At 38.6% G+C, this 16,176-nt stretch overlaps 1 protein-coding gene across 1 annotated transcript; it reads right to left on the minus strand.

The window, feature by feature from the left end:
• Positions 1–1,919: 1,919 nt before the first annotated feature.
• Positions 1,920–14,674, minus strand: ak3 (adenylate kinase 3). The gene is made up of 5 exons (XM_047373650.1): positions 14,157–14,674; positions 10,366–10,485; positions 9,951–10,123; positions 7,925–8,043; positions 1,920–3,187 (listed from the first exon to the last, which is right to left on the minus strand). The coding sequence occupies exons 1-5, from the start codon at positions 14,302–14,304 to the stop codon at positions 3,076–3,078; spliced, it is 672 nt and encodes a 223-aa protein (XP_047229606.1). The 5' UTR covers positions 14,305–14,674; the 3' UTR covers positions 1,920–3,075.
• Positions 14,675–16,176: the final 1,502 nt, after the last annotated feature.

Below are 16,176 nucleotides of genomic sequence, written 5' to 3' on the forward strand. Positions count from 1 at the left end.
TTAGTCGTTTCATCTAGAAAGAAAGAACAGATAAACTCTGAGCCAGTTTTCAAGGTTAGAGTCTGAAAGAGAGCACATAGAGTTTGTTACAGTAAAAGCTCAGTCAATCGTCATGTCTAGGAGAGAGAAAGGGTCAAACACTAAAAGACAGGGCTATGTGGATCAACGGTAGAGGGTGAGCATTAAGTTGTTGCCAGCAGAAGCTCGGACGATTCCCCTCTCCAGAAAGGTGTCACAGGCAGACACAGAGTCAGGCCAGGTGTAGCTTCTAGGAAGAGAATAGAGAGAACAAGGTTAAAAGCTGAAATAACAACAAACAATGCAAAATTGGAGAGTAGCGTGAGAATGTAGCGAAGAGGGTGAAAGTGGTCGTTATGTCCTCCAGCAGCCTAAGCCTATAGCAGCATAATTACACAGATAGTTTCAGTTCAGATTTCTTAGTTACTGCAAAATGTTTTGGTTCCATGCTAAGCTGCTGTGACTACTGGCATCCCTGCTAAAATGTATCCCAAATAATCCCACACTTAAATGGTTAAATGCTGTAGTTCTAACGTTGAGCTTTGGAGAATCCTTTATCTGATTTGCCTACCTTTTTATAATTGTAGGAAAAAATGTATCAGTTTCCAAAGTTTGTTCTATTATCTAAAAGTTAGGAAACCTGAATATCCAAAGACTAAAGTGATATTTACTGTGATTTCTTTTTAATTTGAATCTTTTTTGATCCAAGTTCCCATTTCTCAACTTCAGTTTTTGTCCAACGTATTCACCAGCTTAAGCTGACTCTCATTTTGTTTTAGTTTTTTAAGCGCAATGTAGCTGCTATTTTTGGCATCTACAGGTCCTTCTCAAAATATTAGCATATTGTGATAAAGTTTGTTATTTTCCATAATGTCATGATGAAAATTTAACATTCTTATATTTTAGATTCATTGCACACTAACTGAAATATTTCAGGTATTTTATTGTCTTAATATGGATGATTGTGGCATACAGCTCATGAAAACCCAAAATTCCTATCTGGAATTTTGGTATTTATTTTAATTTTGGTATCTATACAGGTGTATACCATTATAGAGCATGTTTATAGAATAAAAATGTGGTTCTGAAACAGTATCTTTGAAAATAGAACTAATTTAATGTCCAGAAATCAAAACAAAAAAAAACACCACACTGCTGAATCAGAGGCTGCCCGAAGCTTTGTGTTTATTACTGAAATTTTAGAAAATAAAAAGTTTAATATTTTTGTTTTCTAATATCTAGAAAATCTTTTGATTTGAAGTCTGGAATTGTAAATAAAACACAGCTAAATAATTTTGAATTGGAAAATGTGAAGGAACCTTGAGCTTAATGCACATCTGTCTCGAATGGAATGTTCTCTTATCTTTCCCTTTTTGAAGAGAAGCTAGGACAAATAACCTTTTGTAGTCTTGTCATATTTATGCTTCAGTTCAAAGCAAAGTCGTGTATCACTAATAATTAGTTTCTGGACACTGTGGTCGACTTTAAAATTGTGATGTTTATGAATAAAGATTCTTCAATTATATTTATTTTATTCCAGTTTTTGAGGAGTGACAAAAGGTTAAAAATAATTCTTGAGTTTGTTCCACTCCATAAAGGGTTCTTGAATTAAAAGTTGGTTTTTTGTCCAATTTTCAGTGTAAGATTATGGTCCAGGAATAAAAGATACATTTGTTTAAAGGCTTTTAAGATCTATTTATTAGTTAATCTCCAACAACCTGAACAATAGAGTTCTGTATGATGTCTGGTTTTGGTCAATAAGAGTGCATGTGGGGCATTAACACTAAAATTGCCCCCTTGAAGCACAGCATTAAACTGCAGGCACAGACAGATGCTCCAGTTCTGCTGTCAGAGTTAATAAATGTAAACAATGAAAGGAAAAACAACTCGTCATTCAAGTGCACTGTACAAGAAGTTTATTGTGATTCTTAAATATCTGAGTTGCATGTGAAAAGAACGTTTCTGTATTTCAGCAATGCATGAAAGTGTTTAAGAAACCAGAATGACCACATACAACACACTCCATAGAAGCATTATTAAGGCTTTTCTAACAGGGCAAACATTCAGAACAATGTGCAAAAACTGCAAGCTGATGCCTTCCAACAACATTTAACCCTGCATAACCTGTGTCTATGTATGTGTTCATGTTTTATTCCACGGTTGGGTCAGACAAAATAAATGCTCACAAGGAATATAGTAGCAACAATGAATGGATTATGACTTAAAAAAAAATGGTGTTTCAGAGGCATCACTAGTAAGACCTGAGGTGGTTGAAAGAAGCTGTTATACAACACATTTGTTGTAAGAATTAAAAATTATAAAATACATGTCAGTTTATAAATTATTTAAATTGGTCCATGATTAGAGGAAAAAAATGTATTTACCGACTATCTTTGTCAAAACAGCCGGTGAAAGGCAGCAAAAGGCACGTGTGCATAAATCGAACTAAAACCCAACAGCATGTTGTGTTTAGAGGAACTAGCCACTGCAGAAAACGTCCTCATTAGGCAGATGTACACACTCGTTACACTACAAAAAATAGCTTCCCATCCAGGATTTATCATTTAAAAAAGTCTGTTGCTGATGCCTCAGGTAGTGTGTGCTTGGATTACAAGAGAAGAACTAATGCTGGTTGTGTTTACCCGGGGGTACCGAAAGCTCCCGCCTTCTTCTTGCAGTCACTTGTGCAAACTAATCCCTGATGTAGTGTTGCAAAAACTTCATTTTCGATTCAGCCATTAGCTTCTGGCTTTATAAAAGGCACAAAGTGGACACACTAACAGCGAATCCTTAAAAAGGTTTTGCACACACTCATCTGAATTACCCCCAAATTATTTTTACAACACAGGAGCTCGAAGATTGGATTTAAAAATACTTTTTCTAACATATGTAGTAGTTTTACTCCGTAAAATAGCTTAATCTCCATTTACAAATTTAAGGGCTTAACTTTTATTAAAAACCCAATTCATCTGTGCTCCAGTATTAACATGCTGCATTTTGATTGGACAGTGTGGTTTTCCATCAGTAAAATTCTGGCGTTCTTGTTCTTAACTGAGGCTAAGCAGCCTTTTGACTGAGGCTGGAGAATTTTCTGTGGAGGAAAGCTTCAACGTGTGGCCATATCTTGTTGGTTTCTGTCCCCGTAAAGGTCTCCAGCACACCTTTACTCCTGAGAGAAGAAAAAAAGAGTTTGCTATATTTCTAAAGGCTGTCAAAAGTCTACACACCCTGTTAAAATGTCAGGTTTTTTTTTATGTAAAAACAAATCCGGTAGAACGAGAAAGAAATAAAAAGCAGGAATAGCCTGGTTGCATAAGTGCACACACCTTTAAACTAATATTTGGTTGAAGCATCTTTTCAGTTAATTTTAACATTTAGCCTTCTTAAATTTACACCTGGCATCGATTTTGGTCAACTTTAAATAAACTTCAGCTGTCATAGGATCGTCCTGAAAGTTGTTCATTTACAGTGAGGTTACAAAGGAGCAAAAGGGTCTCATTGGACAAAGCAATCATTCAGAATCAAATATACTTGGAGAGAATCTGGAACAATAGTGACATTGTAAAGGCTGAATGTCGTTTTTTATTCCAAGGAAAAACATCCAAGCCTCGGTAAAATCTCCCAAAATCCTGTGGGAGAATGTGTTATGCCTTAAAGCAACCAAAGTTTAACTTTTAGGCTACGATTCCAAAAGATGTTTGTGTTTTACACAAAAATGACACCGAACATCACCTAATCCCACAATGAAACGGTGGTGTTATTGTCATTATCCGAGATTAATTTTCTTCAGGTGGTACTGAGGTTTTTGTCAAGTTTTGTTAACTGATTTAGCAGAGCTAAATCACAATGAGCCCAAGCAGACATCCAACCTTTTTAAATGGCCTAGTCAATGTCCAGAAGTAAATCTGTCAAAATCTGCAGTTGTGGAGAAAGAGATATCCTTGCAGTCTGATAGATCTGAAGAACTTTTGCCAGGTAAAGTGAACATACAGGGGTTGGACAATGAAACTGAAACACCTGTCATTTTAGTGTGGGAGGTTTCATGGCTACATTGGACCAGCCTAGTAGCCAGTCTTCATTGATTGCACATTGCACCAGTAAGAGCAGAGAGTGAAGGTTCAATTAGCAGGGTAAGAGCACAGTTTTGCTCAAAATATTGAAATGCACACAACATTATGGGTAACATACCAGAGTTCAAAAGAGGACAAATTGTTGGTGCATGTCTTGCTGGCGCATCTGTGACCAAGACAGCAAGTCTTTGTGATGTATCAAGAGCCACGGTATCCAGGGTAATGTCAGCATACCACCAAGAAGGACGAACCACATCCAACAGGATTAACTGTGGACGCAAGAGGAAGCTGTCTGAAAGGGATGTTCGGTTGCTAACCCGGATTGTATCCAAAAAAAATAAAACCACGGCTGCCCAAATCACGGCAGAATTAAATGTGCACCTCAACTCTCCTGTTTCCACCAGAACTGTCCGTCGGGAGCTCCACAGGGTCAGCTACACGGCCGGGCTGCTATAGCCAAACCTTTGGTCACTCATGCCAATGCCAAACGTCGGTTTCAATGGTGCAAGGAGCGCAAATCTTGGGCTGTGGACAATGTGAAACATGTATTGTTCTCTGATGAGTCCACCTTTACTGTTTTCCCCACATCCGGGAGAGTTACAGTGTGGAGAAGCCCCAAAGAAGCGTACCACTCAGACTGTTGCATGCCCAGAGTGAAGCATGGGGGTGGATCAGTGATGGTTTGGGCTGCCATATCATGGCATTCCCTTGGCCCAATACTTGTGCTAGATGGGCGCGTCACTGCCAAGGACTACCGAACCATTCTTGAGGACCATGTGCATCCAATGGTTCAAACATTGTATCCTGAAGGCGGTGCCGTGTATCAGGATGACAATGCACCAATACACACAGCAAGACTGGTGAAAGATTGGTTTGATGAACATGGAAGTGAGGTTGAACATCTCCCATGGCCTGCACAGTCACCAGATCTAAATATTATTGAGCCACTTTGAGGTGTTTTGGAGGAGCGAGTCAGGAAACGTTTTCCTCCACCAGTATCACGTAGTGACCTGGCCACTATCCTGCAAGAAGTATGGCTTAAAATCCCTCTGACCTCTGTGCAGGACTTGTATATGTCATTCCCAAGATGAATTTATGCTGTATTGGCCGCAAAAGGAGGCCCTACACCATACTAATAAATTATTGTGGTCTAAAACCAGGTGTTTCAGTTTCATTGTCCAACCCCTGTATATTACCAACCAAATGTGAGATTCTGACAGACTCCTACTACAGAAGACTAAATGTTAAAATTGAATCAAAATGTGTCTCAAGTTATAGATTTGTATGTACAGGATAAATGTAAAATTATTTGTGGAAAGATTTTTAAAGGATTTTTTATGGTCTCTTCTTTTTCACATCACGGAAACCCTTTAAAGAACCCCTGTAGATCTGCGAGTCACACATGGAGTGCCTTGCAGAATTACTTCTTCACATTTAATAACATTACATTCACAAACATCATTCTACTTTCTTGGGATTTTATGTGATAGACCAACACAAAGTAGCACATAATTGTGGAAGGGGGAAAAAGGATACACAATTTTCAATGTTTTTTTTCCCCCCACATACAAAGATGAACGGTGTTCTTTGTCTTTCTATTAATAAATATTGTAAGAAAAGGCAGTTCTGCAGAATATTTGTTCAGGGGGTTGGGAATGATTACAAATGCATGCCAGACTTCTCTGATTTTATTTATTGAAAAACGTTCAAAACCATGAATAATTGTCCTGCGTTTCCACAATTTTGCATTGCTTTGAGTTGGTTTACCACAAAATCCCAATATAATATATTTCAATTTGTGGTCGCAACATTTTAAAAAGTAGAAAAGTTTAAAAAGTACAAGTGAATGCAGACTGCTCGTTGAGGCAAATGTCTAATCAGCCAATCACATGGCAGCAACTCAATGCATTTAGGCATGTAGACATAGTTAAGACTATCTGCTGCAGTTCAAACCGAGCATCAGAATGGGGAAGAAAGGTGATTTAAGTGACTTTGAACGTGGCATGGTTGTTGGTGCCAGACGTTCTGGTCTGAGCATTTCAGAATTAGCTGATCTACTGGGATTTTCTCTAGGGTTTACAGAGAATGGTCCGAAAAAGAGAAAATATCCAGTGAGCAGCAGTTCTGTGCGCGCGAATGCCTTGTTGATGGCAGAGGTCAGAGGAGAATGGCCAGACTGGTTCCAGCTGATAGAAAGGCAACAGTAACTCAAATAACCACTTGTTACAACCAAGGCATACAGAAAAGCATCTCTGAATGCACAACACGACGAACCTTGAGGCAGATGGGCTACAGCAGCAGAAGACCACACCGGGTGCCACTCCTGTCAGCTAAGAACAGGAAACTGAGGCTACAATTCGCACAGGCTCACCAAAATTGGACAATAGAAGATTGGAAAAACGTTGCCTGGTCTGATGAGTCTCGATTTCTGCTGTGACATTCAGATGGTATGGTCAGAATTTGGCTTCAACAACATGAAAGCATGGATCCATCCTGCCTTGTATCAACGGTTCAGGCTGGTGGTGGTGGTGTAATGGTGTGGGGGATATTTTCTTGGAACACTTTGGGGCCCTTAGTACCAATTTAGCATCGTGTCAACGCCACAGCCTACATGAGAATTGTTGCTGACCATGTCCATCCCTTTATGACCACAGGGTACCCATCTTCTGATGGTTACTTCCAGCAGGATAACGTGCCATGTCATAAAGCACGAATCATCTCAGACTGGTTTCTTGAACATGACAATGAGTTCACTGGACTCAAATGGCCTCCACAGTCACCAGATCTCAATCCAATACATCACCTTTGGGATGTGGTGGAACGGGAGATTCACATCATGGATGTGCAGCCGACAAATCTGCAGCATCTGTGTGATGCTATCATGTCAATATGGACCAAACTCTCTGAGGAATGTTTCCAGTACCTTGTTGAATCTATGCCACGAAGGATTAAGACGGTTCTGAAAGCAAAAGGGGGTCCAACCCGGTACTAGCAAAGTGTACCTAATAAAGTGGCCGGTGAGTGTGTTTCTGTCTACATGACATGAGGAAGAGTGCAATCCCACCCCCGTAGTTCCCTTGAAATGTGATTATTTTACTGCTACTCGGTCACTGGGAGTGGAGAGGTCAGGGTTCATTAGCTCTGACCCTTTACCTACATTTAAGCATTTTCACTTCGAGTTAATGCTCTAATGCTGCTATCTCATCCAGAATTAAAGGGTGATGTAAAATAAATCCTTTAAATTATTTAGATAAAGCAAAGCATAAATAAACTGTATCCTGGATGTATTTCTTATGAGGAATAAGTTGAATTAGTTTATTTAGCAGATAATAAAGACATTTGTGCTTCACCTTAAGTGCTCGCATGACTTAGGCCAACCAATGTGTGATCGTCTTTCAGGAGAACAGGAAATGATTGTTTTTGGTTTCCTCCTTGGTGTACTAAATGCAAACTGTCTATGACCTTAAAAGAGTGATACCAAAACCTAATGGAAGAGTCATAAAACCATTAAGGTGAAGCAATATGTTTCATGGCAATGGCTAAAAATGCTTATTAAAGCAGTCTGGTGAGTCTTAAGCAAACACTGGAAACAATTCTGCGTGGCTTCGAGGTATCTTAAAAAGCTGTCACCAATGCAGTCACTTCAACTAAAAACTAATCATAGATGCTAATAATTATTCAAGATTTTAGGTTTTCTTTGTAGACATTTTTTCTTTTGATAAGAAAAATAAAACCACTGATTAAAAAAAAATCAGATTCGCCATCCATTCTGAGCTGAACTGTCTGAACGGAGTTTATTCTATATATGTTTTTCATTGTATCCGAGAAAGGTCTACCTGTAGTACTCTAGGACGGGCTCTGTCTGGGTTTCGTAGGACTTCAGTCTCCGTGTGACCGTCTGTGGTCTGTCGTCATCTCTCTGGACCAGAGGCTCCCCTGTCACATCATCCAAACCCTGGAAAGAGAGGATGAAAACATGCCGACACTTGATATACTCATGTTTATTTATACCAGTTTTTATAATGTTTTGAACATATTTGATTAAATCTGCAAATTGTAGATTTGGTTATAATTTATATCTAAAATCACTGCTGAATACCAAGCATACAAAAAGCATTAGTGTGCAGTTTATAATAACTTAGTAGGAACGTGATTATTAGTTAGTTAAAATTATTACATTATAAAATGTATTCATTATTTATTTTTTTTTGATAATAACAGAAGTGTGTAATCATTTAATAATTGAACAAGATTAAATCAAATTATTGTATAACCGTTAAATTTTAAAGTTCGTGTAATTATTAGATTATTAAAGGATTCAATAAAAAAATATCAATTTAATATATTCATCAATAATTATAGTAATAGGAAAGAATGCTGAGAGATAAATTGTTTAATATTGAAGTGAAAATGCAGTCTCTAAACAGCTGTTCTGCAGCCGAGAGGGAAACAAAGAGTTCTGAAATCTTACTTTCCAATTATGGTAAGCAGGGAATAGATCATTTTTACACATTTTGATAGTAGCTGATTTTGTCTTATTGAGCTAGAATAAAGAGAAAACCACTGCATATTTAGCGTCTCGATCTGTTACATTTTCCTTTGTCAAATTGGTGCAGGAGGAGCCAACCATGAACCACAAATGTGGCGCTGTTTAACAGCGAACAGGAAATCTTTTTTAAAAAATGTAAAAGAGGCAATATGTGACCAAAGGAACATCAATTTCAAAAATCATCTATCCGACATGTTATGTCTCATTTATGTTACTTTCCATCTGAACCATAATAAGTCTTTCTCTAATCAGAGGCAGTGTTTTCTGCCTCTCATGTCTGATATTTCAGTTTGTGGCAGGCAGCTTCTTCCACGTATCTCTCTCAACACTAAAATGTTTTTAAATCAAAAGAACTAATTAAGAGACAGACCTCATGCATCATTTTCACCTCTAGCACTCGTGTTGCCTCTAGAAAAGAACCATGCAACCATATGTCCAAGTTTGAAAATGCCAGCCCTCATCATATTTATTAGCTCCCTTGGCAGAGACATGTGAATAGCTTTAAAATAATTCATGTTTTACTATCTGAAACTGCAAATTTTAGGAAAAAACTTTTTAAAGAGTTAATTTATTCAGTGGAGCATATATCCCAGATCAAACAATGTAAAATCCCTACAGAGGCTCAAGTTTGTACCCACTCTTCAAATGGGTAAGACAAGAGAACATTAGATTCAAGTAAGGGAAATGGCCGCAAGAAAATAGGTCACCAAGTCTCCATGACGACCATTTATTTTAAGGCTTTTTTAACCAATACTGTAGAGGAATTAATATCATGCAGCTTTTGTCATTCTGTTTCATGATTTTTAAAAGTCCTCAAGACTACCAATGTCTTTTAACGAAGACTGGCACAGATCATCTTCAGACCAAGTCTCTAAAGGATTGCCAGCGATGATGTGTCTGTCTTTTTGTGCTGCTTTCTGTTTTTTATTTACCATCCCTTCATGACTTACTTGATTGCTGGAATATTGAAGCTTGTGCTTTATTTCCCCGTTTCTATTTTACTGCCAAGCTTTTAACAAGGTCAGATTAAGTTGACATGACAGCTGTGACCTGTTGAACCATTCAGCACTCTCCTCTTTGCTCACAGCAATATTCAACCTTTATGTTGTTTTGGGTCAACACAGCTCCTCGTCAGAAATCAATGTTTATTCAGTCTGCTTCTGGGAATCATTTCCCACAGATCTAAAGTGAGCATTTCCCAGAAACAAATCAGCAATACTCATTTTTGACATACAGTTTTTCTCCTGGTTATTAGATCAATTGTGCAGTGAACATCAGATATACAAAATATATGAGAGAGAAGGAATAATTACAGGAACTTTAGGTGGATTGAAATCTGTATTATAGACTCTGCCACTGGGGATGTGAGTCCAACGAGAGGTCAGCCTTTCCTTGATGGTCTGGAAAGGTACATTCAGGTTGATGACTGTATCTACAGAGTAGACATGATCAAGAGCCTCTGCCTGGGACACAGTCCGAGGAAATCCTGGGATTAAAAGACAGATAAAAAGATCTAAGGAAGGCAAGTAAATCAAGGGGAAAAACCAAATCTGCATACAGACAAGTGACAATAACACAACGACTCTCTTGAGTGTTTTATCAGTAATTAGAAATAACTGTTGATCACATGGGTTGTGTGATTTCAAACAGACAATGCTGATAACATGGTCCCCCTGCAATCATTTCCAATACAAACAACAAATGAAAAAAAGTCATAAGGCCTCATACCATCAAGCAGCCAGCCGCTGTTGTCTATCTTCCTCAAGTCGTTCAGGATGAGACGAGACATGATGTCATCAGGTACCAGCTGTCCCTGATCAATGCAGGACTTCATCAACAGGCCGAGCTCTGACGCACAGGAAAACAAAGCCACAAGATAAAGATTGAAGTTTATATGTTTGCTAATCGTCCCTTTTCTTTTTTCATTGCATCTTAAACGATCTCAAAGATTATCTAACAAAAGTCTTCATAAACTTTGACTTTTTTCCACATATTGTCACATTCTGTAGTTGGCATTAATATTCAGCCCTCTTAACTGATACCTCTGAATAAGATCCAGAGCAACCAATTGCCATCAAAATTCACCTCAAACAGAGTCCACCTGCATATAATTTAATTTCAATATAAGTACAGCTGTTCCAAAGGCCTCAGAGGTTTGTTAGAGAACATAAGTGAACAAAAAGAACATGCAGACCAAGGAACACAGCAGACAGGCAGAAGTTTAAAGCAGGGTTAGGTTATAAAACAATATGCCAAACTTTGAAAATCTCACAAGCACAGGAACATAAACATGGTGCTGGTAGCATTATATGCTATGGGATGAATTTCTTAATAAGGGATAAGGAGACTCGTCAGAGCTTATGGAAGGATGAATGGAGCTCAATACAGAACAGTCCTGGAAGAACACCCAAGGCTGCTGAAAGGGTGGAGGTTCACCTTCCAGGAGAATGATGACTCTCAAAAGGCACAATGAAGCGGTTTAGATCATGCCATCCTTATGTGCTAGAATGGTCCAGTCAAACTCCAGACAGAAATCTGAATGAGCATCTGTGGCAAACTGATGTCTGATCTCCATCCAGTCTGACTCAGCTGTCTTGCAAAGAACAACGGGCAAAAATTTCAGTCTCTATATGTGTGAAGCTTCTAGAGATACAATATATCCAGAAACACCTGCTGTAACTACCACAATATGTGGCTGTGCAAAGACTTAGAGGGGACTGAATACAAAGGCATGCCACATTTTTATTTTATTATTTTTTTTACAATTGTATTTGTAAAAAATAATAAAATAAAACCCATTAATATATTTCCTTAAACACAATTATCCACTACTTTGTCTTGATCTATCACATAAAATCTTAATAAAATATGTTTATGGTTGCAGATGGTTGATGTCAAAAGCAGCAACACTGTTAGTTTCAACAAGTATTAAAGAAATGTAAGTCACAGTCTGCTGGAAAATGGTAAAATTTAGTTCTTCTCAACATAGATACTACAATGATAACTTGGTCTTTATTTAACAGTTTTAGCACACACAGAAAGACATATGTTACTGTTTTCAGCTGCTAAAGAGAAGTGTGTTCCCAAATATCTTTTCAAGCGAATCTTCAGACCGCAAAGAAATTGTCCTTAATCTGGCTCCTCAAACCTTCTCAAAACAAACAGCTGCCATATGGTCCTCTGAGCTGGATTTAATTGAATAATTGATGACCTCAGAGCAGTCAACGGCAACAGGGATACATTACTGTGTTTGGTAATCTGATTTATAGCTGTTCACAACTACAGCTGAGGTTTAAAAGAAAACAAAACCGAAGCTTGACTGCAAACGACCTTCTGCAATAAAATCTTTGCAAAAATGCAAATCAGAAGAAAAATGTTCCTGCATCTTCATGGGAAGATTTGCAGTTAACAGATGAAGTACAGAAAGTTTCTGAATTTACCAAAGAAAGAGCACCTCCACATCTTTTAAACACAGAGGTCAGATGATCCTGTATTCTGGACTTGTTTTGCAGCCAACTGGCACAGAGGATATTTCACCAGTGAATGGAGGAATAAACTGGGTCGAATAACAATGAATTATGGTTGCAAACACTGCACTGCATGTGGGAACGTGATAATGGTTTCAGAACAGTAAACGTGTTATTTACACAACTCAAAGTACACTATCAGAAACATCACTTAAAGTCTGAAGACAGAAAAAATACAGAATTCAAGGCAGTCAAAAATTACAGAATAATTTTTTTGACAAAGCGAAAGTATGCAAATGTTTATGAGCCTCTAACAGTTTTTCTCCCAGTGTTCCTTGTTTTTAGCTTTATCCATCTTCCCATCAGCTCCAACCAGTTTTATTGTCTCTGCTGAAGAAAAGTGTCCCCACTGCATGATGCCACCACCACCATGTTTCACAGTAGAGATGGTGTTTTTAGTGGCATGTGCGGTGTTACTTTTCCACCACAGATAGCGTTTTGTGTCTGGGTCATGTTTCCCTGTTGACAGATTCTCTCACCTGAGCTGTGAATTTCTGCAGCTCCTCTGTGGTTAGAACGGCTGCTTCTCTGATTAATGCTCTCCTTGCCCGCCCCTTCAGACCAGGTGGATGGCCATGTCTTTAATGTTTGTAATTGTGCTAAACTCTTCCCAATTTAGGATGATGGATTGAGGAGTCCTCTGGCAAATGTTCAAAACATAGGATATTGTTTTATAACCTAATCTTGCATTAAAATTCTCCACAACCTTTCCTCTGCTGTGTTCCTTGGTCTGCATGGTGCTGTTGGTTCACTAATCATCTCTAACAAACCTCTGGGGCCTTTATACAACAGCTGTATTTCTAATGAACCCTCATTGCTGAGGTATTTGAATAGTTTTGCAAGGCGCTATGCAGAAAACATAGCAAGTAGCACAGGGATAAAGGACATTTAGAAACCTTTTATTCTATCATTTTCACTCGAGCAGGTCAAAATCCAACAGAAGGAAGTCATTTTCTGACAAGTCTTGCAGAAACTTCCTGTCTCTGTTGCCGATATGAACATGAAACAGTGCAAAAGGTCAAAGTTGGTAATCGTCACATCAATAACTTTTGAAGGTTTTCTCTGTTAGCTTTGAGAAGGTCAACAGCTTGCACGAGAAATTTTATTTTAAAATCAAGGGCATTGGTGCTAAACTTCCTCTACTGTAATGCAAAGGGTTAGTACTGAGAAAAGCCTCAAACCTGGATGCAAATGTGCATTCCTTCTAGAATGATTATTGAGGACGTGCAGAACGATCAGGCTCGCAAAAGATTAGCAGTTCAAGTCAAACGACTGGCCAGGAAAATTAAGTCAGGCATTATTAATACCTACTCAAAGAAATTAAATATCAATCCATGTGCTCGATGACTTCAACAGAAACATTCATGTATAACCGAGGACTGTGATCCAGTTTAAACCCTTAAACCTGCATTTTTGCTGCGTAAATATATTTAGTCCCTCTGGCCTCTGTCAGGCATTTTTATACACTGCTTCAGTTTTAAATGGTTATAACTGCAGAACTTAAGATAAAAATTCTGTGTATATATCGCATTCTCTGCCCATATAGTGATTTATTTGTGGTGCTGCTGTTATAACATACTTCTGTATCAGCAATCCACCCTCCCAGGGAGCTAAAGTTCACAGTTACACTTATCTTTACTGCTCTTTTTTATCTCCCTCCAAGTTGAAATTAAGAAGCAGCAACCGCCTTCCAAAGTTCAGGTTTTTGGTGTAAATGTTTGCAGTATAAACCTAAAAAGGACACCTTCATTAATCTTGCAAACCTGCTTGGCTTCAACTTAAGAGAAGAAAACACAGTTTTATGCGACTGATCTGTGGTATGTAGCAGCAAGATAAGAAATGTATAAGGGTAGTGCTCTTATCACTGCTTGCAGAATAAGTGACCATATTCTGCAAAATGAAATACACTTTTTTAAGGAAAAAAACAATAAAAGGTATGGAGATTTCTAAATCTCATAGTTTAAATATGCAATGCCTTTGGGTTTATGATACCTGTTTTTTCCTTGATGTTGGCTCTTAAAATGTCCCCACTAGACATGTGTTGCAGTCCGAAAGTTTTGGTAATGCGCGCAGACACCGTTCCCTTCCCCGATCCTGGAGGTCCCATGATGACAGCACGGATTACTCTCTGCAGAACCATAATTCCCAACTGCTGCAGAATTCGGATCAAACTTCCGTCTAAATTGTTCCAATTAGACTGGATAGAAGCAAGAAGAGAGAGTAGACAGTTGGGTTTTTTTTTTTCTTGCAAACTACGCAACAATGGGGCGAGTCTTAAAGCAGGCAGTGTCAGCCCTCTGTTCCTTCAGCTCGGCTGAAACTAAGAGGAAGAGGAGGAGGAAAGGAAGGAGGAGGAGAGAGGAGGAGAAAGGAGTCGAGACCCAGCTCAGCCAGCAGAGGCAGATGGAGACCTGTTTAAGCATCGTGCAGAAAGTGCATTTTCCCCTCAAACTGTGCAGAAACGATATCTTCTTGTCACTGCATTTGCTTTAATGGCGATCCATTTATTGTATAATGCGGTTATATAATTGGTCTGCCGGCTAATAAAGCTTGTTGGGAAGGTAGCGTTGATTAATCCCCTCCAAGCCTCGATGCAGGCTGCGCTGAAAATTCCACTTGCTGAATCACATTCACAAGAATTATTGTTCAATGAAATAGAAACGGTGGCGGTAGAACATTTGTTTGCGTTAAGCGCTTTAAAACAATTCTAGCCACGCCCATTCCAATTGAATGAATGGTTAAACGGCACCGCCTAGTAGCTTAACGGTGGGTGAGTTCCTTCACAGTCATCCTGGGGGTGGCTCGGGCAGATGTAACGATTAGGTGGAGTGGGAGGGGTTAACCTCTTAAAGGGATATCTGTTAAAGTAAGGTCTTGGTAAAAAGTTTATATCTTTAAAGCTTGTTTGCACCAGTGCGTCAGGAGATAAGACAAAAAAATGACACTCCTACCATCTCACAACAGCACGAATATCAAAAACGTCACAGCATGTTATTTTTTTAGCTTTAAAATGTCGTCACTTTTCAGAATCAGAATCATCTTTAATGGCCAAGCTTGTGTGCACAAACAAGTAATTTGACTTTCCAGCGCTCGCACCCTACAAATATTAACAATAAATATATAAACTTTAGAATAAATAAAAGCAAGGATAAAGAAGCAATTTGTATATGTATGTGTATGCACAGCCAACATTTCTTTAATGAAAAGGAAAGGCAGGAAGGCAGGTTATGAAATTGCAGTTATGCTTATTTTATTTCACAGCAGAGTAGCTGACTACTCAGGCTGTAAGATGTTTACTGTGTTCATCAGAGAAATGAACCCTGTAGCACCCTGTAGTGCTGACCTAAAGGTAAAAGCCTAAACAGATTGTGACCAGAATGTGTGGGGTCTGCGGAGATGTTAGCTGCTCTTTTCCTGATACAGAACCTGTACAGTTCCTGGATGGAGGGAAGGTCAGCCCAGATTATTTTTTTCTGCAGAGCTAATTGTTCGATTTACATTGGGTGGTTGCTTACACAGAGGCCAATGAATTTACACAGGAAATGGTAGTAGGTGGTGGTGCACCACCAATGATCTTCCTGTATGAAGCATACAGAGAGATCAGAATGTTAGGAATTTCTGGTCGGAATTGGTCAATGTAAAAGTAATGTGCTGTAAAAACCAGAAGTAATTATAGTAGTTTTATTAAACATAATTTCTTGGATTTTTATGCTGTTTAACTTTTCTATGGGTAGTCACACTGACTACAAATGTGTTACATGCCTTCAACAGGTTTCACACAGGTGACGCACAGTCTAGCAGACCACTAATGATTTTCCTCCATTTCACATATAAATAGTTCTTAGCTTCTGCGTAAGTACGGTAGTTATTCAATGCAAATATCAAGGCAGTTTAAAAGTTTGTAGTTTTTTTCTGATGTTTTTGAGGTTGTTTTAAGACATTAAAAGTCCACTGTGGTCTTTGCCCCTCTGGACTATTCGTTAGCTTCATGCTCCTGGGGTGACAAATCTGA

The sequence above is a fragment of the Girardinichthys multiradiatus genome, chromosome 8 (assembly GCF_021462225.1).
Source record: "Girardinichthys multiradiatus isolate DD_20200921_A chromosome 8, DD_fGirMul_XY1, whole genome shotgun sequence".
NCBI classification, from domain to species: domain Eukaryota; kingdom Metazoa; phylum Chordata; class Actinopteri; order Cyprinodontiformes; family Goodeidae; genus Girardinichthys; species Girardinichthys multiradiatus.

Bases quoted from the DNA above. Each gene is read 5' to 3' on its own strand.
- ak3 (XM_047373650.1), bottom strand. From the start codon at position 14,304: ATGGTTCTGCAGAGAGTAATCCGTGCTGTCATCATGGGACCTCCAGGA. The intron at 8,044-9,950 runs GTAATTATTCCT...CTCTCTTTCCAG, and splicing joins TCAATCCACCTAAAGTTCCT to GGTTTGGATGATGTGACAGG. The intron at 3,188-7,924 runs GTAGACCTTTCT...TTCTTCTCTCAG, and splicing joins CCCGTCCTAGAGTACTACAG to GAGTAAAGGTGTGCTGGAGA.